General features: G+C 40.4%; 1 protein-coding gene across 1 annotated transcript in view; it reads left to right on the plus strand.

Moving 5' to 3' along the window:
* carmil2 (capping protein regulator and myosin 1 linker 2) overlaps positions 1-26,978 on the plus strand; it is a 139,162-nt gene that overhangs the window by 50,118 nt on the left and 62,066 nt on the right. Inside the window, exons 12-20 of the mRNA XM_048605993.1 lie at positions 2,538-2,647; positions 5,615-5,692; positions 9,522-9,598; positions 11,398-11,502; positions 12,516-12,585; positions 15,011-15,092; positions 15,168-15,264; positions 23,951-24,005; positions 25,726-25,920. Coding sequence (XP_048461950.1) covers positions 2,538-2,647; positions 5,615-5,692; positions 9,522-9,598; positions 11,398-11,502; positions 12,516-12,585; positions 15,011-15,092; positions 15,168-15,264; positions 23,951-24,005; positions 25,726-25,920 — 869 coding nt within the window. The remainder of the gene's footprint in view (positions 1-2,537; positions 2,648-5,614; positions 5,693-9,521; positions 9,599-11,397; positions 11,503-12,515; positions 12,586-15,010; positions 15,093-15,167; positions 15,265-23,950; positions 24,006-25,725; positions 25,921-26,978) is intronic.

Below are 26,978 nucleotides of genomic sequence, written 5' to 3' on the forward strand. Positions count from 1 at the left end.
ACTGGCCAGCCAGCGACGCCCACATCCCACAAATGAATAAAAAAAACTTGCCCGCTAGCTTTCAATAATACCTAAGCAAATCCTGGTCACGTTGGACACCAGCCCTTCCCAACTTCTCACCATTTAAGAAATATTCTGCATTTCTGGGTTTTTATTTTCTCCCAAAGTAGATGACTTCACACTTTTTCACATTACATTCCATCTGCCATGTTTTAGCCCATTTACTCAGCGTATCTATGTCCCCTTGAAGCATCCTTTCATACACCTCTTTCCCACTTGATTTTGAGCCATCGGCAAATTTGGAAATATTACAATTGGCCACCTCATTCAAATCATTTAAATGAATACGACGGGCTTGGCATTCATCCTTTCAGTACCCCATTAGTAACAACCTGCCATCCTGAGGAAGGGCCCTGGCCTGAAACATCAGCTTTCCTGCACGTCTGATGCTGCCTGGCCTGCTGTGTTCCTCCAGCTCCACACTATATATAACAGATCCCTGCATCGTGCTGCTGAAATGATTCACAAACGTTTGGTTTCAGTCGCTACGTGTTGTTAAAGGAAACAGCAATCACCAGTTTCTCGCCTGAGTTGAAGAGACATTCCATTCAGAAACATCAAGAGGGGCTAACGTTATAATTTATATTTGAAATTTATTATATTTTATAACTTCATGTAATATTTTTAAAATAAGGAAAATAGTAAAGGACTGGGTATTCCCCGTCCCCACCCCACTGACCTGGCATGTTTTTAGCAATGTGGGAACGCATAAAACATGTTGGATGGCTAGCCCACTGCCTGTCCCCCAACACAATCCCTATTGTGCAGCATGAGTGCAGGCGGGAGTTGGTAGGCAATTTTTTTCAACTCAACTGGTTAAAAGATTGGAAGGAAGAGGGGATACATTCTTTGAGGAACAGTTTTTGTGTATCAAGACTCCATCATAACATCCTCAAGATGTTACCATCCCTTTGTCACTTGATGCCAGGCTGCACTCACCTGCCCACTAGTCCCTCCAGGCCTCCCCATACCTGCCTGCATAAAATGCTTGAGACTTATGTAGGTTCAGGATACCTCCTCAATCCTTGCAATCCCGGTGATATCCATTAATGGCACTGCTATTTAGGCAATCAGATTGACCAGCAGCTCTTGAGGGCTGGACCTCTACCTGGCTTAAATCCAACATTCACCTGCTTAAGGTCTTTGGAACAAATTCTGTTTGGAAGGCAGTTTTTTTCTTCTGGAGGGTGGAGTCCAGCAGCACATCCCCCACTAAACTGAGTTTCAACCATCTTTCAGGATGTTGCAAAAAATTGTCATTGGACTTGAAACATTAGCTGTGTTTCTCTCTCCACAGGTGGTATAAGACATGCTGAGTTTGTCCAGCAATTTCAACCTGTGTATTTTCTAGATAATGCCTAAAACCTAACAATGATTTCATTCTTATTTCTGGATATCTACATTTCTTTCTCTTATATGACATTGAATGTCCCTTTTGGAATTTGGCTCTAACTTTATCATAAACAAATCATTTTAGTGCTCCATATGAAAAGAAAGGATTGCCAAACTAAATGATTAGCATTCTAATACATAACCATTTAATGTTACAATTGTGTATTTTCTTCATGTGACTTTGTGCTGCCTTAAGGGCCATATATGATAGTGTGATGCAATGACCATCAGTATGTTGGGTTGATATAGCAACTTTTGTTCATTAATAGATTGAAAAGACACATACTGAAGGGAGGAAGAAAAACACAATGATCAAGCACAATATGTTGGATATGAATATTAGCAAAAAGAAAAATGATCATTCAGGCTATATACATGAATTAATTATCAAGTAATATACAAATTATCAAGTAAGAATGCAGTAGCAAGACAAATTGAATTGTTACCATAGTACGAGTCTAAACTTGGCAATCCAAATATTCAAATAATGCTGATTGTGTCTCCGTGCCTTTCCCTTTTCCTTGGAAGTTGATAATAAAAATGAATCAATAGATGGTGGTCTTTTGGTAGCTTGTACAAGTAGCCTGAATATGAGTAACAGGAAGACTATTAGTCATACAGCTGAGGTTTACTACTCTGCACATCTTTTCAATGGACATACACACACACGTAGTGAAGCTCATTGGGCGGTGATATGGAAGGAAGTCATATTCATCAACTTTGAGAAGCCGGCACAGTATTTCCATAAGTTTCTGCAATCTCATATTATTACTTTGGTGGAACACTGGCAGAATTTCTAAAGAAATAGAATAAACAACCATTTTTTAGTCATTTCTGCTGTTATTGGAAAAAAAAATTCCATTGATCTCTGCCTCAATGGGAACAGCCAAGTTACAGATACTACCTCAATGCCAGCACTCAAAATATAAGTTAATGTCTCAAAGAAAGTAATTCAAATATAGAGTGTCGCTTATCTACATGTTATAAAATAGCATGTTCAGTGGATAAATAAAACCACTTTTTGTTAATGTTGCTGTAACTTAGTTCTCCACACAGCTTTTCATCTTTTCTCTTCACTTTTTCAGGTCTTAACTCTTTGGCTCAGTCGTTGATTGCTAATGAAACTTGCTCATCCTCTCTTGTTCACCTGGATATCTCTGGAAATCCCGGGATATTAGCTGCTGAAGATACTTGTGTAAGTGAATAGAAGCAGGAATACAGGCAGCATATAATAATGATTTTGTTTTCTTGAGGTCTAAACCTTTAGTCAGTGTCTGATTATTCCTATCTGGTCCATGAAACATGTGTCAGTGTGGCAAATCAACTCATGATTAATAATGCAGTTGAAGCTATGGATCCAAGAGTATATGTCAGTATGGCAGGTCAACTCACTCTTAATAGTGCACTTGATTTCAAAAGGACAAGATGGGAATTAGAAATCTATACAATGAAAGTTGAAGTGGAGAAACTTTCAATTAAGTTCCTGTATATACAAAACTTTTCCCCTGACTCAAATAACTTCCTTCTCAACAGACATTCTCAGGTCCACTGCTGGTTCCACTTTGTAAATGTTGGGAAAATATTGAAACAGTTCCTCATCAATGAAAGTTGCTAGTATCTTGCAAACTGGTGTCCAACTTTCTAAATTGATTTTAGCTGATTTGTTTAAAAGTGGTTCAGATTATTGTTGAATCTGGTGGTGTAAAATGGATGACAGCAAATTGGCAGCCAATGTCCTGGGAATCTTATTTTCAACCTACTGACTAATAACATGATGCACAAAACCACACTGACCAATTCAACACTTCCTTACCTATAGATTTCTCAATATTTCCCAGGAAGAGTTCATCTCAATTAATCATGGAAAGGAAAATACATCAAAGCACCATCTGCAAGCTAGTTATTTTCAACTAGAATCATAGTCATACGGCGCAGAAACAGACCCTTTGGTCCAACTAGTCCATCCAAACCAAGTTTCCAGAACTAAACTATTCCCATTTGCCTGCATTTGGCCCATATCCCTCCAAACCTTTCCTATTCATGTCCATATCCAAATGTCTTTTTAGTGTTGTAATTGTACCTGCATCTACACTTCCTCTGGCTGTTCATTCCACGCACGAACCTGTGTGAAAAAGTTGCCCTTCATGTCCCTTTTAAATCTTTCTCCTCTCACCTTAAAATTATGCCCTCAAGTTTTGAACTCCCCCACCATTGGGAAAAGACCTTTGCTATTCACCTCATCTATGTCCCTCATGATTTTCTAACCCTCTATAAGGTCACCACTCAACCTCCTACACTCCAGTGAAAAAAGTCCCAGCTCCTCCTTATAACTCAAACCCTCCAGTGCCGGCAACATCTTGGCAAATCTTTTCTGATCCCTTTCCAATTTAATAACATCCATCCTTTGGCAGGGCAACCAGAACTCCACACAGTATTCCAGAAGAGGCCTCCTTAATATCCTGTACAACCTCAACATGACATCTCAACTCCTATCCTCAAAGGTCTACGCAATGAAGGCAAGCATGCTAAACACCCTTTTAACCACCCTGTCTACCTGTGATGCAAACTTCAAATAATTATGTACCTGAACCGCTAGGTCTCTCTGTTAACAACACTACCCAGGGCCCTACCATTAATTGTATAAGTCCTGCCCTCATTTGTTTTACCAAAATGCAATACCTCTCATTCATCCAAATTAAACCCCGTATGCCACTCCTCAGCCCGTTGACCCAATTGATCAAGATCTCTTTGTAAGCTTAGATAATCTTCTTCACTATCCACTATTGCACAAATTTTGGTGTCATCCGTTATTCTCTTCCAAATCGTTTATATAAATGACCAATAGTTAGCTGATATGCATGGTTGTTAGAATACCTTAATAACCTGATTTAAACCTAAATACCCAAAAGTCCCAACTGGCTATGCAGGAGGCACATTTTAACAAGAAGGTGGATATCAGTGTGGACTAAGTTTTGTCTCTGTAGGTGAAAACAGACAGGTAATAGGAGAAATGGTGTTGATTCATCAAAATGAAGTAAGGATTTAAAGGGTTAAACATGATTTGTATTCCCTTGAGTTTAGCTAATTGATGGTTGTAAGAATGTTGACCGTAACCAGCATATGAGTTCCCCATCAAACAGCAAATAAAAATCATTTGATATGCCGACTTTGGCTGAGCTTGTATTATTTTGGAACAGCGTAAGCTTGTGGTTGAAAGGACAGACACTGACAAATAACTGATGGTTGACAGCAGACCATAATCCGATATAAGGCCAAAGTATGTGTAATATGACCATGGTTTACTGAGTATGGTTCTAGCGTTAATACTATAACAATAGTCGATGTTTTTTAAATTTCACAGGATTGTTGAAAACTCCTAACCGAGCATGGAGCTTACACAAGTTGAGAGGTCACCTTGTCATCCAAATGTTACAACACTATCTCTGCCAATATTTCTCAAAATTTATTATTGAGAGTCATCTTGTTATAATATATTAATACCATCTGCAGACATCACTACTGAAGGAATAACTGCTCTCTGCTGTGATAATGAAAATAAAGAAATCCACCTGCAAAAATGCTTCCCTTTTATTTCTGAGAACTACACGGAGTAAGCCAAGTATTTAGATCATCAGACACAGGAGTAGAATAGGCCATTCAGCTCATAGCGTTTGCTCCATTCAATCATGGTTGATATGTTTCTTAACCCCATTCTCCTGCATTTTCCCTGTAAACCTTGTTCCCCTTCTAATCAAGAACCTGTCTATCTCTGAATAGATATTTGCCTGCTTTGTGTTTGCAGGACTGTCAAATCTGGCACCTACCTCTCTTAATATTTCCACTATGACAACAGCATTAGAAAAATCTCAATGTTGGTATTTCAATGGCCCAGACACAACTTTGAATAGTAAGTGTGCCGGCTGGCATCATTTGTCAATGTGCTAAGAAGGCCCATCTGATGATTTTGTCAGCTATATACAAGAATACCATTTTAATCTCTATTTTGGCATAAAACGAATAAATGCAGGGATTGAATATTGTTTCATACTTAAATATTCAACCTTACAATCGAATATTTATCACTTAAACATATAAGATGATTTGACCATAAGAAATTCAGACAAAATGTTTACAAAACTGACATGTTTTCTTTTTGTGCCAGACTTTTTATAATTTCATTTCTCATCCGAATGCACTGACTTACCTAGATCTGGCAGGTACAGATTGTGCTCTGGATTCTGTAAGTACCACAGTCTTTTGGTATTGTATAAGAGTAACATTCTCTAACATTATGCCTGTCTTCCTAGAATGAGGTAATATCTGTCAGTTTAGGTCCTGTCGCAGTTTTATTCTTATTTCTGGAGCAGACAGTTGTAAAACTCAACACAATATGCATTTTTTCTAATATGAATTGTATCATTGTTTTTTCAAAAGAGTTTCCTCAGCATGAAGCAAGGGAAATATGTGGATATGGTGACAGTTGTGTTAGCATTGATGTTACAGTAGAATAACAAGATATCGCTTTCACAGTGCATATGCAAATCTTTCTTTCATTCTCCTCCTCCTTTTCATTCCCAACCCCATCCACATAAACAGTACCATCTTTCAGATGTGTTATTGATCTGAGATTCTATCCGCCCCCTCAGTTGGATATAAAAAAAATCCTATATTTTGAAGAAGAGCAAGAGAGTCCTGGTCAATAGTTATCCCTAAATCAGTACGAAAAACATGTCATCCAATTATTATCACCTTCCTGTTTGTGGGAGATTGCTATGAGCAAATTAATGCTGTGTTCTCTACGTTACAACAAAAAATATTTCATTAGCTCTAATGTATTTTGTAACATCTAACGATCATGCAAATGAAGTATTTCATTCATTCTGTGTCTACATGATCAGAAGGGTAACTTGTTCATTGATCTTCAACAGTGTTGTTTCATGCATGTTGCCAGTAGGTGGTTTACAACTCTGACCTGGGGACAACCCCCTTGTGCCTTATTCTGGAGTCACCTGCCCCAATATCTCAACAACAGCAAAACCTAGATTCAGAACTTTGCATTTGATACATTGAACCTGTATTCACCTGCCCCCTTGAGCAGTATCAGAAAAAGCTGCTTATCTGATCATTTACTACATTGCTGTTGGTGGGATTTGCTATGCGTAAATTGACACACTACATCGTCCCACAGTGCAACTGTGATTCACTTCATAATGCTTGTGAAACTCTTCGGTACATCACAGGTGATGAAAGATGCAAATTTCTTTCTCAACCATTTCTTTATCAAATTGTATATAGACACCAACAGGTGGCACTGTTGCATCACCATCAAATCTCTCTACGGGCTGACATACCTGTCATTCACTTTAAAATGTTTGTGTAATAACATAGTATAATTCATCATTCTAGCAGTATTTAGAAAGTCTAATTCAAATAAACTTGTGCATTTGTCTGAATTCAATGAAATATTGAGGATATACTCCATCATGTGGGGTATTGACAACATGCTAAATGGGATAAACAGATCTAGCATCTCAAGACTGGGCATACATGAGGTGCTGTGGGCCATTAGCAGCCGCAAAATTACTACAGCCTCATGACATGACATAACCCCTACTTTGCCATTACCATTAAGCCAGGGGACCAATCCTAGTTCAATTAAGAACGCAGGAGGGCAAGCCAGGAGCACCATCAAGCATACCTAAAAATGAGGTGTCAACTTGGTGAAGCTACAAAACCAGTACTACTTACATGACAAACAGCAAGTAATAGAAAGCTAAGCAATTCCACAATAAATGGATCAGATCTAAGCTCTGCAGTCCTGCCACATCCAATAGTAAATGGTGGAAGATAATTAAGTGACTAATTTGAGGACAAAGACCCACCTCCTCAAATGGGGAGCCCAGCAAATCAGTGCAGAAGGTAAGGCTGAAGCATGTGCAACAAACCTCAGCCAGAAGCACCGAGCAAATAATCCACCTCACCCTCCTCCAGAGGTGCCTAACATCATAGACAGTATTCCAGCAATAGTACTGAAGGCTTATACTCCAGAACTTGCTAGCCCCTAGCCAAACTGTGTTCTGGTACAGCTACACCACTATCATCCACCTGATAAAGTGGAAAATTGCCCAGATGTGTCCTGTGCACTTTCAATGACATCATGACCGATCTGATAATCTTCAATTCTACCTTCCAGCCTTTTCCCCTTAACCTTTCATTCCCTTGCTGATTAAAAATCTGTCCATCTCAACCTTAGACATATTTGAAGACCCAGCTTTGAGAGCCCTCTATAGTAAAGGATACTACAAATTCACTACCTTCAGAGATGATATTTCTTCTCATTTCTGTCTTAAAAGAATGATCTTTATTCTGAGATTCTACATCCGATCCTAGAGTCTCCCACAAAGTGAAACAATCTTTCTGCATCTATCCTGTCAGAACCTTTAAGAATTTTGTGTATTTCAATAAGCTCGTCAATCATTCTTCTAAACTCCAGCAAGTACAAAACAAACCTACTCACCCCGTCCTTATAAAACAGTAACTCCATACCCAGGATCAGCCTAGCAAACCTTGTCTGGATTGTCTCCGAAAATGGTCTGCCTTTCCTAAGATAAGGGTCCCAAAACTGTTCACAATATTCCAGCTGTGGTCTGACTCGTGCCTTGTGTCGATTTAGCAAGACATCCCTACTTTTATAGTCAACTCTCTTTGAAATAAAGGCAAATGAACTTCACACTAGCTTTTTAAGATTTATGCCCGAGTACTACCTAATCCCTCTGCTGTAGTTTTGAGAGTCTTTCTCCATCTAAATAATATTTGGCTCCTCTAATCTTCCTGCCAAAATGCATAGCCTCTCATTTTCCAACAATCCATTTTGTCAGCCAAGTTTTTGCCCATTCGCTTAACCTGTCTATATGCCTCTGTAGAGTCTTTGTGTCATCCTCACCATTTGCCTCCCCACTTATGTCATCCACAAATTTGGCTATAGTACATGCAGGTTCCTCAGGACAGTGTCTCAATCCAACTACCTTCAGCTGGTTAATCAGTGACCTTGCTTCCATTGTAAAGTCAGAAGTGGGAATGGTCGCTGATAATTGCACAATATTCAGCATCATTCACGATTGCTCAGATGCTGAAGGAATCCATGTCCAAATGCTGCAAGACCAGGGAAATATCCAGGTTTGGGCTGGCAAGTGGCAAGTAACATTTGTGCCACTCAAGTGCCATGCAATGACCAACTCCAACAAGACAGAATCTAGTCATCGTCCTTTGACATTCAATGGCAGTATCATGACTCAATCAAGCTACTATCGATATCCTGGGCTTACTATTAACTACAAACTGAATTGAATTAGCCATATAAGTATCCTGCTACAAGATCCAGTCAAAAGCTACCAATCTTTCCTGACTCCCCAAAGCCTGTCCACCATCTACAAGAAACAAGTCAGGAGTGTGATGGAATACTCCCCATTTGCCTGGGTGAGTGCAGCTCCAACAACACTCAGGAAGCTTGACATCCTCCCGGTCAAACCAGCCCCCTTAATTGGCATCGCATCCACAAATATTCACTTCTTTCATCATCGATGTTCAGTAGCACCAGTATGTATCATTTAGAAGATGCACTGCCAAAATTCACCAAGGCTCCTTAGTTAGTATCTTCCAAACCTATGGTAACTGCTAAGAGGAAGAGGCCACAAAATACATGGGAACACCTGAATGTTCCCCTCCAAGCCATTCACTTCGAAATATATTGCCATTCTTTCAGTGTTGCTGGGTCAAAATCTTGTAACTCCCTCCCTAAGGGCATTGTGGGTGTACGTGCAGCAGGAGGACTGCAGCAGTTCAAGAAGGCAGCTCACCACCACCTTCTCCAGGGCAACAAGGAATGGGCTATATTTACTGGCCCAGCTAACAATGTCAACATCCTGTGAATGAAAGTTTAAAAATTAGAAGTTGAGGCTTTCATTAGGTTCTATAAAGGAGTTTTTACATAACGATAAAGTCATGTCTGCCATGATTTTTTTAAAATTCTGGTATTCCATTGCTGATTTTCTGCGTTTCTCCTTTTTCAGCTTTTTGGAGCATTGAATCGCGGATGTTGTACACATCTGATCTCTCTAATCCTCGACCGAAATGTATTTTCCCACAAGTAAGAAGGGTCTGGTGAAATAAAATGGGTTTAAATTCTTTAGCTGTTGTTTGCTTGCTCTGTGAGGTGATTCATTTAAAATAGGACTGGCTGCTGGCAGAAGCACAGACTCCAAAATCAGTCAATTTCACATGATCCTGATCAACTTGGATATCTTCAGTGAATTTGAGATGAAAGTAGACACTATGGGCTGAATACCAATTCACCTTTGATTATCAGGCATTTCTGTGAAATTATAACTATAAAGTTGAGGGGAACTCACTTTTAATTCCCTACAGAGTAATGAATCTGTAGAATTCTTTACTGCAGAGGCCTGTCAAGGCTGAGTTGGTAAGTTATTCAAAGCTAAGTTAGACAGAATCCTATTTCTGGGGGAGGTGATGGCCTAGTTATTATTGCAGGATTGTTAGCTTAGAGACCCAAGTACTGTTCTGGGGAAAACAAGGTGTAGAGCTGGATGAACACAGCAGGCCAAGCAGCATCAGAGGAGCAGGAAGGCTGACGTTTCGGGCCTAGACCCTTCTTCAGGGAGCTGGGTTCAAATCCTGCCATGGCAGATGGTGGAATTTGAATTCAATAACAATCTGGAATTAAGAGTCTAATGATGAATATGAATCCATTGTTGATTTTCAAGAAAAACCCATGTGGTTGACAGATTCCCTTTTTAGGGACAGAAATCTGCCTCCCCTTACCTGAAATGGCCAATTTGTGACTCATACCCACAACAATCTGGTTGACCCAATTAGGAATGGGCAATAAATGCTGGCCTACCCAGTGACGCCTTCATCCCATGAATGTATAAAAAATATCAAAGTTTGTGGGAATAACGAAGGAAGGTGAAGTTGAGGATTATCAGATCAGCCATGATCTCATTGAATCATGGACCAAATTTGTTGGGCTCAATGGCTTACTTCTACTTCTACATCTTGTGGTCTCAACACTGAAACAAATGAAAGCATCCTGTGTATCAGAACCAAATGTATTATTCCATCTGTTAGTGTGCAATTAGTGATTCTTGCTGCTCAGTATTTCCACTGACTTTTTTTTTCTCTCACGCTAGGCCTGAGGTCATTCAGATTATACCTCATTTTGAATGAATAAATGACAATCAGTTAATTTCTCACAAAGTTCACCTCCCAAACTGTGCATTGTCCTCTGGCCTTGAGATCAGAACCATGAAACAAGCTGAACTACAGTCATTCATTTTAAAATGACCCTATTGCCTATTGTATGGCCATGGCTTGTGACTCTTAACTGACTTGCAGTTCTATCCATTTGCAGACTTGTATTTGTAGCTTGAGGTCTTTGGGATGGTTCTTGGAATATAAGAATTTAAGGAAAAAAAGACATATGTTAAGCTGGAAAACCAACAGAAGGTGACATGATAAAAGCTCAAAATTACCCTGACAAGTAACTGCCCTGAGACTGCAGTAGTGTGTGTGTTAACCGAAGGCAAGTCTACCACTTTAATCAGTCTGAACTTGAAAGCCAGTTTCAAAATCACCTCCTGGTCCCACCTCTGAGGTTGTGTGTCTTTTTTTTTGAGAAGCTGCTACTGAATTCTGTCTCATTTTAATTGCTTATTTGTACTGGGGTAGATTTTCCACTTGCCAATCACTCATCAGACTTTTGTTGCAGGTCAGAAGCTGATAAAACTGCTCAATTTTCAGTTGTATTGATTTCTTTAGTGGATGTTTAATCAGTAAATATCTGATGACAAGTTTGAAAATCTCCCTGCATCTTTGGTGTAACCAGTTCAGTACTGATTCTAGTTCAGTGCAACGTCTTCTCTCTTGTAGGAAAACTCGGGAAATTCCCCCTTCATTGAAGCAGTTCTTCAGCAACTGTTTATCATTAAAGTGCATCACACTGTCAGGTATCAAGCTACCATTGGAAGCAGTAAGGTACTGTATGTTTCAGTGATCATTAAAGCTTTTGAAATGTAACACTAATGCCAAGTTATTCTAAAAGCAGTAATTAATTTTATATTATAAATAATTATATGTGACAGCAGTAGCACAAACAAACCAATTCAGTATCCTTGAGTGGACAGGAGAACAGATAATTAACTAGGGCAGAGGAACTGCTGAATTCTGACGGCTGGACCTACAGTAGCTTTCTCTCTAAATTAGAGAGACAGCAGGGAGGTACAGAGCAATGATTTGAGATAGTTCAGAAAGGTACAAAACAAATGGCCTCCTCTTCCACCCAACAGCTCTCCTTCCCTGCCAAACCCCCTTTCTTTCATTACTACCCTTCCTTTACTCCCTTGCTTTGCTTCCCTCACCTAGCTCGTCCCCAATACTGCCCAGCACTCCTTGTCTCCCCCAGCACCCTCCACACTGCACTGCATCTCTCCCTTCCTAAACTTCCACCTTGCCACCTAACTCCTCATCTTCTCCTAGCCATTTGCTGTATTCTAACACTATGCTATCCAATGTTGAATTCTCCTGCCAAAAGTCCAATTTCTCTGTATAATTTTTAATGCCTCAATTAGATTACAACAGGATTTAGACTCAAGCTAATCAGGCTGTTGCAACCTTAATATGCCTTTAAAATTGTGACTCCTATTCTCCCAGCATCAGAATAATAGGAGCAGAGAAGATGAGATAGAGCTGACAATTCATCAAACCCACCTCATGCTATGGGATTGTTTCTACATAATGATCATTGCTCCCCCCGCCCACCACCTCCCTCCAACACCCCGATGCAATCTCGAGAAAGCCAAAAAGCAAAGAAGAAAAGTTGAGGCCAAATTTTGTGACAAACTGTAAAATTGCAATTTGACTGTGAAAGATAATCAAACAAACTCCACGGGATATAATAACACCCTGCCTTCTCCTCAAACAGTTCTTTGAGTCTGTATAATATTTAATGGCAAGTTGTTTTGCTAATAGCCTTTTATCATACTCTACAGAGCCATTCTTCAGGGCCTGGCCTGTAATACTCACATCTGTGACATACATCTGGATCTCAGCAACTGTGAGGTAATAAGTAAAAAGCGGTGCCCTCAGATTACAGTGATAATCTTTGTGATTTTACTACTTAATAAAATAAGACACCTGCATCCTACTAAACAAAAATGCTATCAGAATTAATATACATGATTTTTTTTTGGAGCCCCCTCCCTCTCTCATTCTGTGAAGTGATTCTACCAGGATGTCCCTTTCAATGGGCAAATTCTCTGCATTTCCTGTGGAGGTTTGATGTAACCATTTTCTTTTTTGTAGAGAAAGGCTTTTCTCTCTTTCCCCATTAGGCCATAAACATGTAGACAACTCTTTGCCAGCTCTTGTAATATTTGTTATTGATTCATTGAGTTTGAATTCTTCTTCAATGCAGCAATTCACAGAGTGAAGGAGAAAATCAGGTGCATTGAAAATCATGAAATGTTTGCCCTGTCAAGTATGAAAGTGTAGTGACTGGAAAGAGGTGGACCTTGCTGACTAAGGTCATTGATTGGTGCAGGTTAACAAACCCAATCAGGAAAGCCCTTGCTGACCAATATAGGCAAAGCTTTGAAGTTTAAAGGTAGAGCAGGCTTTGAAACAGCTACGCAGGGCTGCATCTAGAGTATTGTCTGCCACTTTGGTCTCCTTAGCTGCATTGGAAGCAGTTCAGAAAACATCCATTAGGCTGATTCTTGGGATGAAGAGGTTCTTTTAGGAGAAAGGTTTGACCAAGTTGGGCCTGTATTCATTAGAATTTAGAAGGAAGTGAGGTGATCTTATTGACACTTATAACATTCTAAGGGGGTTTGACGTGTGGATGCTGCGAGGACATATCCCCTTATGGGGCATTGAGAATTAGGGGACACCCATTTCAAAATTCACATTCAAGTTGGAAGAATTTCTTCCATTTGTTGTTAATCTTTGTAATTCTTGACCTTCAAGAACAGTGGAGACTTGAACATAGAATGTGCTAGGTCAGATTTTCTAACTATTAGAGAGTTGGGGTGTTGTCAGAAGAGTAGAATTAAGACCATTATTGATTCATCCATTTTTTTTTCAATGATGTAATCGGTTCAAAGACCAAATGACCTATTCCTACTCCTGTTTCCTCAGTTCCTATGATCTCGTCCAAGGGACTGGACATAATATTTCAGCTATACCAAACCATGGTGCGATCATCTGGAGCACTGTAAGCAGTTTGAGTCACTACACCATCTGGACAATGCACTGGCCTTGAAGGGAGTGTTATGTAGATTTAAAGGATAACATCTGAATGCCAAGGGAGAAGCTATAAGGAGAGTTTTCTCAAACTAGCATTGTACTCCAGGAATCTAAAAGCTTTAGGGGTGATTTGATTGCAGTTTTGAAAATATTAAGACGACCAGCTAGAGTAGACCAACAGAAACTACTTCTACAGTTTGGGGAGTCTAGGACTTAGGGGCATGGCTCAACAAATAGAGCCAGATATTTCAGAAATTAAGAAATAGCTCTGCACGCAAAGGATGGTAATAATTTTGAATTATTTTCCAACAAGGTCAATTGATACTAGCTCAATTGTTAAAGTGGACAAAGATGGTAAATGGAGGTGGTCACAGATCATCCATGATCTCATTGAACGTCAGGACTGGATCAAGAGTTGAGGGAGCTAACCCTATTCCTGTATCCTCTTGGCATTTACCCAAAAACCAAGCAGCTCCTGTCCGAATTGGGAGGTCAGTCTGGTGTGTAGATGCAGTACCTTAATTCACTTTAGAGTAAATTTTAAAAATAAAACAAAATGAAGCTATTGCATAACTTCCACGTTCTCATTTTCATAGAATCATAGAACCCCTACAAAGTGGAAACAGGCCATTCGGCCCAACAAGTCCACACCACCCCTCCGAAGAGCATCCCACCCAGACCCATTCCCCTACCATTACATTTCCCATGTCTAACCCACCTAACCTAAACATCCCTGGACACTATGAGCAAGTTAGCATGGCCAATCCACCTAAGCTGCACATCTTTGGACTGTGGGAGGAAACCGGAGCACCCGAAGGAAACCCACACAGACACAGGGAGAATGTGCAAATTCCATACAGACAGTCGCCCGAGGCTGGAATCGAACCTGGGTCCCTGGTGCTGTTGTAGGTATTTTATTCTCGCCCCTCTCTTCAGTAGCTTTTGGGCTGCAGTTTCTTTCCAGCAGGTTGACCAGTTCAGATCTCTTCATGCACAGCTGCCGAAATTTGTGAGAATGTCCCAAGGGGAAGAGAATCACCTGCAGATTTCATTCCCTTCCTGTGGGAATAAATCTTTCCCTGCTACTAACTTTATCTTATCACTTTTGGTGGGGGTCTAATCAGCTCTCGTCTCCATTGGGCACTACAAACCTGTAGCGAAAATGCAATTTGAAACCTGTTGATACAATGAAATGGTTGCAGCATTTGAACACAAACTGTTCCTTTCGTTTCTCTTGTAGTTAAGATCAGCAGGTGCACAAGTGATCCAGGATCATATTATTGATGCAAACACCATCAGCAGCCTGGACTTATCAGACAACGGTAGGTGACTCTCCACAGTGGTAATGTGAGTAGGAGTAATTTATCGGAGTAATTTATCATTTTTGTCATTTGCAGGGTTTGACTCTGACATGGTGACACTGGTCTTGTCTATTGGAAGGAGCAAATCAATCCGACACGTAGCACTTGGCAAGAATTTCAACATTAAATCGAAGTAAGCTCAAACATGGTGATAAATTTACTGAAGTAAAATTCTGTAGATGCTGAAATCTGAAATGTTGACAGAAAATGCTAGAAAGACCTTGTAGGTCGGGCAGAATCTGTGGGGAGAGAAATAAAGTTAGCAAGCAGAATTTTCACCAGCCCTTCAGTTGGCAGGCTAAGAGGCTCCCGAATACTATGGACTCATCAACATGGTCCTACCATTAAGGAGGATCCACAGCGTTGAGAATGGCAGCAGTTTAACCGTCTGCTGGCCATACTGATGTGGCAAATTTAGCTAACTGAAGACCCAAATGAGAGCCATCCACTGAAGCATCTGGCATTTCTTTGCCAACAAAGGGACAATAGTTCAGCTGTGTGGGGAGGCAACAAGCTACATGAGGCAGTCTCCTTGAGAAGTGAAAGCTGATGGAGGCAGAAGCTCCAAGCCACAAAGAAGTGGTCCACCAATAGTCACAGCTGCCTTCCTCTGCTGCTTTAATGCTGGCTCCGGAAGGGGTTTTCTTACAAATACTGGGACCTGCCACCTTGGCCACAGGAGAAACTGTTTTCCCTTCCCTCCTCACTATTCTCACTGCTTCCAGCGGCCACCTCTCTCAGTGGCCCTCTGATTTGGGTGGCAAAATGGGGTGTCCATCTTCCATCCTTAGTTAGATGGCGAGCCCGGTGATGGCAATTAAGAGGCTACCTTCAGGAAGATTTGCAACATGCTCCTTGAAGCTTGGGAACTAAATATGCTCCCAAGTTCAAAAGAAAATTCCAGATAATATTTCAGGTGGATAATCTTTAATCAGAACTGGGAAAAGTTAGAGCTACAATAGATTTCAAGCAAGTGAAAGGGGAGAGGTTGAGCTAAAGGATAAAAGAGAAGGCTTGTGATAGGGTAGAAGGCAAGAGAGATTAATTGGCAAACGGGGCTCATGGTGTCAGGTCAAAGACAGTGGTACTGGGAAAAGGTTAAATAAACAATAAATGTGTCTAGAGGAGTTGTGAATAGCAGGATCACAACAGCTATCATCTGAAGGCAAAGAAAAAGACATAAACTAGACAGCAAACATCAGCACAGCAAATTGGATACAAAGCTTCTGAGATGAAACAGTTGTGGTGAACAGTTGTATTTCAGACTGGAGTAAGGTGTATAGTGGAGTTTTCTAACAGCAAATACTGTTTCTCTTGATCTATATTGATAATCTAGTCTTAGGTGCACAGGGAAGTTTTTAAATTGGTGGATTAACACAAAACTTGGCAATTTTGAGAATTATGAGAAGCCTGGAGATAGTTTTCAAGAAATGGAATGGACGGACATGTGACAAATGCATTTCAATGCACGAAAGAGTGAAGTGATGCATTTTTGTAACAAGAACCAGGATAAGCGATAGATGCTAAGGGATGCAATCCTGAATGAAAATGCTTCCAGGGATCAAGGACTTTAGTTACAAGAATATGTAAATTAGGAGTAGGGTCAAGGGGCCAAATGTCTGAACTCTGCTACATGATTACAGTTGATCTGACTGTGGCCAGAACTCCAGTTTCCTGCCTAATAGTCATGCATCTGTCTTCCTCTGCCTGAAAAAATATTCACTGACTCTAGTGCTCTCTGGGGAAGGGCACTTCATAGACTCTCAAACATCTAAGAGAAAAAAAATTCTTTATCTCTGTCTTGAGTGGCTGACCCCCTATTTTTAAGCCATGTTCCCTCATTGTAGTTCTCTCCTACAAAAGGATCCATTCTTTCAACAACCAACCTGGCAGTCCAACTCAATATTATATGCTGTGTTTCAATAAGATAAGCTTCGCAAGGTCAAGAAAGGAGAGATTGCATCCAAAGTGAGACACGGCCCCATTGAGTTATTTCTGAGCTCCCTTCCCTCTCCCCCATTTCTGAAGAAGGGTCCCAACCTGAAACGTCAACTTTCCTGCTCCTCTGATGCTGCCTGGCCTGCTGTGTTCATCCAGCTCCACACTGTGTTAATCCAGTGAGTATATAGTTTGAGGAATTTGGAGGCAATGTGGGAATTAGGTACAGAGGGAGAAGAGGTGTTTTTTGGTGGGTTGGTGGATTGGTGGATTGGTGGATTGGTGGAGAGGTCTGCTTGTTGTAGACCATTTAGGTTACAACAATATAGATGGAAAAAGGAAAGCGGTTCTACTGAGGGAATATGACCAGCTAGGAGCTAAATTAAAAAGCAGAACCAAAAAGTTGATAATTTCTGGATTACCACCTGAGCCACGAGCAAATTGGCAGAAGGACAACAAAATTACAGAGGTAAACACATGGGTCAAAGTTTGGTGTGGTGGCATCAGTGGCATGGAAAATGTTAAAGAGTAGGGGGAGGGCTCAGCAGCTGTTATTAAAGTTTCCAGAAAAAGTAATAGTATAGAAAGGCTCAGGAATCTAACTTCACGCACAGCAAATGAGGGAACAACTATAGAAGGGGGCAGTCAATGCAGGACTGAGGGTTTTGTACTTTAAAAGGCATGCACTACATGAAACAAGGTAAATGAGCTTGATTGAAATTTGCCGGTATGTTGTTGTGCGTATCACAGACGTGGCTACAAGGGGATCAGGGCTGGGAACTAAATACACAAGGATACACTCCCTATCGAAGGGACAGGGAGATGGGCAGAGGGTGCTGTGTTGCGTTGTAGTAAAAATGAAATTAAATCAATAACAAGAAGTAATATAGAGTCAAAAGGTGTAGAATCTGTGTGGGTCGAGTTGAGGAGCTGCGAAGGGAGAAAAGACCATGATGGGAGTTGTGTACAGGCTTCCTAGCAGTAGTCAAGATGTGGGGAAGAAAATAAATCAGGAGATAGAAAAAGCATATAAGAAAGGCACTATTAAAATAATTATGGGGGATTCATTATGCAGGTGGATTTAGAAAATAAGATTGCTAGTGGATCTCAAGAAAAGGTAATTTGTGGCACGTCTATGAGATTTTTCTTGGAGCAGTTTGTGGTAGAGCCATTAGGGAACAGGCAATTCTGGATTTGATGATGTGTAATGATTCAAAATTGATTAGGGAGTTTAAGGTGAAGGAGCCTTTCAGGGGCAGTGACCATATATGATTGAATTCACCCTTCAGTTTGAGGTGGAGAAGCTGAAATCAGATATAATGGTCTTACAGTTGAGCAAAGGTAACTACAAAGACATGAGGGAGGAGTTGATTGGAAAGGGAGAAAGTAGGGAAGTTGGTAGAGCAGCAATAGCCAGAGTTTCTGGGGTAGTTCAGGAGGCACAGCAGAAATTCATCCCAAGGAAGAAGAAGCATACTAAGGGGAGGATGAGGCAACCATGGCTGACAAGAGAAGACCAGGACAGCATAATAGCAAAAGCAAAAGAAAAAGCATATAATGTGGTGAATATCAGCAGGAAGCCCTTTTAAAAACCAGCAGAGGATAACTTTAAAAAAAGCAGAAAGGGAAAGAAGATGAGCTATGAGAATAAGCTAGCTAGTAATATAAAAGAAGGTTGCAAGAGTTTTTTTTAGATATCTTAGTTTTTAGACGGGCAAGAATGGACATTGGACCACTGGAAAAGAGGCTAGAGAAATAGCAATGGGAAACAAAGAAATGACAGAGGTACTTTGCATCAGTTTTCACAGTGGAAGGCACCAACAGCGCACCAGAACAGAGTAGAGATGAGAATAGTGGCCAACACCAAGAAGAAGCTGCGGGAGAAGCTGAAAAGTCTGAAGGTGGATAAATCAAACAGACCTGATGGACTACACCCCAGTTGTCTGAAGCAGATAGCTGGGGAGATTGTAGAGGCATTGGTGGTGATCTTTCAGGAATCACTGGAGTCGGAGAGGGCCCCAGAGAACTGGAAAATGGCTAATGCAACACCCCTGTTTAAGAAGGGAGGCCAGCAGAAAACAAGAAACTATGGGCTGGTTTTCCTGACCTCGGTTGTTGATAATATTTTAGAGTCCATTATTAAGGATGAGATTGCAGAGTACTTGGAAGTGTGTGGTAAAATAAAACTGAGTCAGCATTGCTTTCTCAGGGGGACGTCATGCCTGACGAATCTGTTCAAATTCTTTGTGGAGGCAACAAACAAGTTAGGCAGAGGAGATCTAGTGGACGTGATCCATTTGGATTTCCAGAAGACCTTTGACAAGGTGCCTCACAGGAGGATATGAAATAAGATGAGCCCATGAGTTAAGGGCAATGTACAAGATAGAGGATTGGCTGACTGGTGGACTGGCAGAAAGTAGAGAGTGGGGATAAGGGGACTTTTTCAGAGTGGCAGCTGGTGACTAGTGGAGTTCTGCAGGATTCAGTGTTGGGACCACAGCTATTCACATTATACATTTAACAATCTCGATGAAGGAACTTTGGGCATTGTTGCTAGGTTTGCAGATAACACAAAGATAAATGGAGGGACAGGTAGTGTTGAGGAAGAGGGGAGGCTGCAGAAGGACTTGGATAGGCTAAGAGAGTGGGAAAAGAAGTGGCAGATAGAATACAGTGGTGGAAGGTGTGAGGTGTTATGCACTTTGGTAGGAGCAATAGAGTAGATTATTTTCTAAATGGGGAAAGGCTTTGAAAACCTAAAGCACAAAGGGACTTGGGAATCCTAGTTCAGGATTCTCTTAAGGTTAACATGTAGGTTGAGTTGGCAGTTAGGAAGGCAGATGCAATGGTACAGGAGTAGAATCTAAGAGCAGAAATGTGCTGCTGAGGCTGCTTAAGGCTCTGGTCAGACTGCTTTTGAAATATTGTGAGCAGTTTTGCACCCCATATTTAAGGAAGGATGTGTTGACCTTGGACGGTATCCAGAGGACACTTCCCGAATGTACATATCACTAGTAGCCTGTTCTGCCAGAAGTACAGAACATCTCAGTAACACTCACAGTCAAGTGGGACCTAATCGATAACATGCTCAGAATTACATACAAATTCACACCTTCACTGCAAGGCTGATGACTGCCTGACCAGTCACCCAATTATTCATATAATCTGAGTTCTGAGGAAGGGTCACCGGACCCGAAACTTTAACTCTGTTTTCTCCTCCACAGATGCTGCCAGACCTGCTGAGCTTTTCCAGCAACTTTGTTTTTATTCATATAATCGTGTCCACCAACCTGACTCCCTAACAACAGGTGCAACAGAAAAGGGCCCAATGAAAGATCAACATTGAAGCTTTGAAGAATCCGATAAAAAGAGATTCAACAATGCCTTAGCGGGAAGAAATGTTTAAACTTCAAGCATCAATGTATCCATGGTGTTTGGGGTGTCCTTAAATCCAACATGATCACTATCTGCAAAGAGACACTTGGGATTTTCTGTCAAGAAACATCAGGACTAGTTTGATTAAAAATGTTCAGGATATCCATTAATTGATTGATTGAAAGAACAAAACTTTCTGTGCCCGGCGGAATGACTCAAGCTCAAAACAAAGCTTACAACAAAGAAAGGCAGAGGTACTAAGGATCATCCAAGACATGAAACATGTTGTGGGCAGACAAGCAGTGCAATGAGTATAGGAGTTGGGAGGTCATGTTGCAGCTGCATAGTGCATTGGTTAGGCCACTTTTGGAATACTGTGTTCAATTATGGTCTCCCTGTTATAGGAGAGATGTTGTTAAACTTGAAAGGATTCTGAGAAGATTTACAAGGATGTTGCCAGGATTGGAGGGTTTGAGCTATAGGGAGAGTCTGAATAGGCTGGGGCTATTTTTCCTGGAGCATCAAGAGGTTGACGGGGATGGATAAGGTGACTAGTCAAGGACTTTTCCCCAGCATAGGGAAGTCCAAAACTAGAGGGCATAGTTTTAAGAGGGGAAAGATTTAAAAGGGACATGGAAGGCAACTTTTTAAAGCAGAGGGATGGAATGAACTGCCAGAAGAAGTGGTGGAGGCTGGAATAATTACAACATTTAAAAGGCATCTGGATGGGTATATGAATAGGAAGGGTTTAAAGGGATATGGGTAAATGGGACTAGATTAATTGAAGATATCTGGTCGAAATGGATGATTTAGATCGAAAGGTCTGTTTCTGTGCTATACATCACTATGACTCCAAGCTAAAAGAAATGTAACATCTCACTGACATACATGACATAGTGGTTTCCTCACTGCCACAAAGACCATTTATGGAATAACTATTCCAAGAGCAGCTCTTCTGAGGCCTTAGATTAGAGTTACTTGGGCTAGTCCCCTTGGGAAAGGGAAGGCTAAGAAGAATTTTGATACAGGTGTTAAAAACCATGAAGAGTCTGAGTGGAATAGATTGACCATTATTCTCAGCAGCAGAAGAGTGAAGAACGAGAGCACTTCAATCTAAGCTGAAAGGTAAAAGATCAAATGATGTCCCAAGGACAAACACCTTTATGTACTGAATGGTTAGGATTGAGGTTACACTGCCTGAGAGACTCTGGCACAGTAATTGGATAAACTCCAGAATACAAGCACTACAGAAATACGGCTAGGGTGTGGGACTAGCTGAATTCCTGTTAGAGAGCCACCACAAACATGAGTCAGTATTAGCAGCTGGTAATATTGGGGCCACAAAAGTGAAACAAAAGGCCCAATCACCAACAGTGTCATCGCTGTTGAGTTCCTCATTGCCCTATCCTTGACCAGTTATACCAACAATTTGAACAATAAAGCAAGTCAGACATCTGTATTATCAGAAGCTAATTTTCCTCTGAAGTTGTATATTATGATTTAGACATCTATAATTGGATCAAAATCCTGCAGTTTCTCTTTTGAGAACACCCTCACCGCAGGAGCTGCAGCAATTCTAGTGGAAGGCCTATTGTCAAATTCTCAGGATAACTAGGATTCCAGGCAATGCCAGTGTGTTATTCAAACAAACTAAATCATCCAGTAGGATGCCTTCCTATATCTATTCTGAAACCAATAAAGATTGAGCCCTGTTAAACAAACTGATGCTTGGAACAAGCAGTTTGTTTTATGAGGAAGTTTGGATAAGTTAGGCTTGTATTCTCGGAGTTTAGAAAAATAAGATGTGACTTGGTTAAAAATATAAAATCCTAAACAGTATTGACCAGGTAGATGTGGAGATGCTGTTTCCTCAAATAGTAAAATATAGAACCAGGGGTCACAATTTTTTTTTTGAGGACTGAGTGTCTTTGGAACTCTCTTTTTGTAAAGGTAATGGTTGAATATTTCTAAGATAGAAACAAATAGATTCTTGTTAAACCAGGTATTGAAAGGTTAGCAGGTTGGATGGGAATTTGGATTTGAGGTTGCAATCAGATCAGCTGTGATCTTATTGAAAAGTAGAGCAAGCTTGAAGGGTGAAATGCCTACTCTTGCTCCTAATTTGTATTTTTGTTAAAGGCAGTTAATACCTGAGAGGATTAACTTGCATCAAAAGATGAGCTCTGCCCATCAAAATTTAAAGGACTGTTTCTCAAAGGAGCTCACCAATGTTTGTGGGGTGTGACCCACAATTCTGCATGTGTTCATTAGAGTCGCAGAGAAGTCCCAAGTGATGTTCTTCAGCTCGGATAAATGCAAGGTATTGCATTTTGGTAAAATGAAGGGCATGACTTATACAATTAATGGTAGGGTCCTGGATAGTGTCGTTGTTGAACAGAGAGACCTAGGGGTTCAGGTACATAGTTCTTTGAAAGTTGTGTCAAGTTGCGTCAAGTTGCGTCACAGGTAGACAGGGTGGTTGAGAATGCATTTAGCACATTTGCCTTCATTGCTCAGACCATTGAGTATAGGAGTTGGGATGTTATGTTGAGGTTTTACAGGACGTTGGCGAGGCCACTTTTAGTGTACTGTGTACGGTTCTGGTCACCCTGCTATAGGAAGGATATTATTAAATTGAAAAGGGTCCATAAAAGATTTATAAGAATGTTACCGAGACTGGAGGATTTGAGTTATAAGGAGAGGTTGGTAGGCTGAAACTTCCTTCCCCGGAGTGAAGGAAATTGAGGAGTGACCTTATTGAGGTTTATAAAATCATGACAAGCATAGATAAGGTGAATAGCAAATATTTTTCCTAGAATGGGTGAATTTAAAACTAGGGGGCATATTTTTAAGGTGAGAGGAGAAAGATTAAAAAGGGACCTGAGGCTCTAACTTTTTTTCACAGAGGGTGGTTCGTATATGGAATGAACTGCAAGATGAAGTGGTATGTGCAAGTACAGTTACATTTAAAAGACATTTGGACAGGTAGATGAATAGGAAAGGTTTAGAGGAACATGGGCCAAATTCAGGCAAGTGGGACTGGTTTATTTTGGGAAACTTGGTCAGTGTGGACAAGTTGGACTGAAGAGTCTGTTTCTGTGCTGTATGACTGTGTTTGATGGCATCATACTTGAGGCAGTGGATGTGACAGAGGATGATCTGGTGGAATAGAAGGCTAAGGGAACTTTGCAGGGAGAATGGTTAGAGCTGAAATGCTTGAAATTGATTAGACGTGGTTTGGGGGCCCTGGCAATTACATTGCTGGAATCCTTTGTTGAGTAATAAGAAAGACATATCAAAAGTGTTGTTATGGAACCTTACAGTGATGTACAGTATCAGAACAGTCATGAAGGTAGGACAGAAGAAACTGGATAGCTGGTGAGGGGAGAAAATGAGGTTGAGGTGGTGCAGAAACTAGCTGAAACATTTTTTTTTGAAAAAGGAGCTTTTGTGCCAATGTCCTGGACCCACTTGAATTAGTCTTAAACCTGTGTTAATATTTTCAGAGCCTTGGCTGATGTTCTACACAGGATTGTCCAACTCATCCAGGATGAAGAGTGTGTAAGTTTATTATTGTCCTCTTAAAATAACTGAAGTTAATACAATGAGATTTCAATGTTCAACAGGTCAGGCAGCATTTTGAGAGAGAAACAATTAATATTAACATTTTGGCTCGATGACATTTCGTCTGAATGGATAGAATTTATACATATATTGATTTTAAGAAATGAAAGTGGAAATCTTGGGGGAAAAGCACAAAACTAAAGATGTGAGATAAGGCAGAAGACAGGAATAACTAAATGGCAAAAGATTTCCTGATTGAGAATTGACGAAAAGCCACAAATCTGAACCATTATCTCTGTTCCTCTCTTTACTAGACCTGCTGAGTATTTCCAGGTTTTTCTGTTTTTATTATTGTTTCTTCAGTTTGTATTATTAAGTAACCATTATCAGTTCGGATCCAGATAGGTTTACAGTTTGAAAGGAAAGACATATTGCAAGTTGTGTACAGTTTTAGTCTCTTATCAGGAAGGAGGGAGTGCAATGAAGGTCCACCTGATTTCTGGAATGGTAAGATTGTAACCATTGGGAGAGACTGAGATGGCTGAGCCTATGTTCTCTTGAGTTTAGATGACTGAGAGGTGATCCCATTGAAGCATACAGAATTCTTAGAAAGCATGACAGGGTAGATGGAGCAGCATGGGGACTATGTAACAATGAGACTTAATCTAGATTAAGAAAGAGGCTATTTTGTACACTATTGAGGAGATATTTCTTCATTCAGAAGTGGTGAATCTTTGGAATTCTTGATGCCAGAGGGTTGTGGAGGTTCAGTTATTGAATATATCTGAGACTGAAATTGAAGCATTTATAGATATTAAAGATATCAAGGGATACTGGGCTAGTGTATGAAAATAGCATTGAGATGTAAGGTTAGCCACGGTCTAGCTGAATAGCAGATCAGATTCACTGTGTGTGCTCCTAAATATTTTTGGAATCTTCGGTGAAAGTATCCAATTGCAAAAAAGCCTGTGTTTTGGAGATCACAACTGCAGCTTTATTTTGAGAGGTTGTACCTGGCTGTCCTTCCAGATACCTCACTTCACGGTTTATATTGAGATTCTTAGTTACGTTTCATGCCAATTGGGGTGTTTTGGAAGTAATCAATTTAAGTACAGTTTTGAAAATGATTCTTATTTAAGTTATTTAATACGACTTTGGTTGTTGTGATGATGTGGAATAGTCAGTATTCTAATTTACTTCTCCATTGGAATGTAAGACAGAGCTTTTATATCCCAAATTCTTCACAGTGTAAGTTCCTGATTTGCCCTTCGCTGTTACATACAGTCAAGATGAAATGTGTAATGATTGTAATGAGGCCAGTCAGGTGAACCCCATAGAATATGGTCCAATCAGGGAGTCCTGGCTGACAGATAAAAAGAGGAGTGTCAGAGATTCTGCTCACTCTGAGGGAGTTGGACCAGTGTCAAGGACTGCCTATGTATAAATAAAGGGTGACTTGGTGACAGGATACCAGCCTTTGTGGAGATGGTACAGAAGGCTGGTTCTTGGCAAAGAGAAATTAATATATCTTCTTCACAGTTGTCTGTAAAGTGACACTGAGCAGTGACTGAAGCTCACAAGTAAGTTGGTTACTTTCACTTTTATCTGTAAATTATGTAGGGAGGCAAAGAAAAGACGTTAGGACATAATATTATAAATGCATATTTAAAATATAAAAATAATAAAAAACAACTAATTTTCCTGCTTTTCCTTTCAGCCTCTGCAGTCTTTATCAGTTGCTGATTCGCGATTAAAGTCTGGAACCAATGTTATCATTAATGCTCTGGGCAGCAACACCTGCTTAAAAAAGATTGACATCAGTGGCAACGCTATGGGAGACACTGGAGCAAAGATGTTGGCCAAAGCTTTGCAGATTAACACAAGTCTTAGGTATGTGTGGTTTGTGCTTAATGTGGGTTAGCTCCTCATGTCACTTGGGGTATTCATCAATAAGGATGATAACTTTCCATGCCTCAGTGTTTTTGCAGGACTGAAAAGCTTCTGAAAAGACAAAATTGCACTATGAGCATAGCAAAGTGCAACATACAAAGCATCTTCCTTTCAAATAAGTCCATGAAACAAGCAAAACTGCTGCACTTCATAATGCACATTGAATATAGTGTTAATGGAACGTGCTGGAGGAACTGAGTGGGTCAGGCAGCATCTATGGAGACAGGACTCGAAATGTTAATTCTGTTCAATGTGACTTCAGAAGAGAAGAGAATTGGAAATGTCATAGGTTCTATGCTTTTGAAAAGGAGGGAGGGACACGTGAAACAAAAGGGAAGATCAGATAAAGGTTAGAGAGCGAGTGAAATTCGTGATCAAAGGAGTCGTGTATCAAAAGAAAAAGGGAATGACGGTTGTAGAGAAAAATACAAAATATTCGTCCAGAACCAGTTCTGAGTTTCTCTGGTATCTTCTGATTTTAGTTCAGATCTCCAGCACCCACAATGTTTTGCTGATTTATTATTGAATATTGTGTTGTCCTTTTCCTGGAAACTATGATTAGAACACTTATTTCATGTGTAACCGCAAAGTTGAACCACAGATACAGACATAATTAACAATGCTCATCCTGTATTTCGATGCAAGCTGATGACTACAGGTGCACCAAATGGCAATTTAACAATATAGTTAGGGCAGACATGATCCCAATACCAACTTTTCAGTTATTAAAAAGTGATCTACATTCAACAAATAATTGGTGATTGTTATCATGGTCATTAGTACATTGATGCAGAAATCAAAACACATCTGAGATATCTAATGAGAGATAGTAGGAACTGCAGATGCTGGAGAATCCGAGACAACAAGGTGCAGGGCTGGATGAACACAGCAGGCCAAGCAGCATCATAGGAGCAGAGAGGCTGACGTTTCGGGCCTAGACCCTTCATCAGAAAAGGGGGAGGGGAAGGGGGTTTTGAAATAAATAGGGAGAGAGTGGGAGGCGGATAGAAGAGGGATAGA

The sequence above is a fragment of the Rhincodon typus genome, chromosome 15, assembly GCF_021869965.1.
Source record: "Rhincodon typus isolate 14 chromosome 15, sRhiTyp1.1, whole genome shotgun sequence".
Classification (NCBI taxonomy): domain Eukaryota; kingdom Metazoa; phylum Chordata; class Chondrichthyes; order Orectolobiformes; family Rhincodontidae; genus Rhincodon; species Rhincodon typus.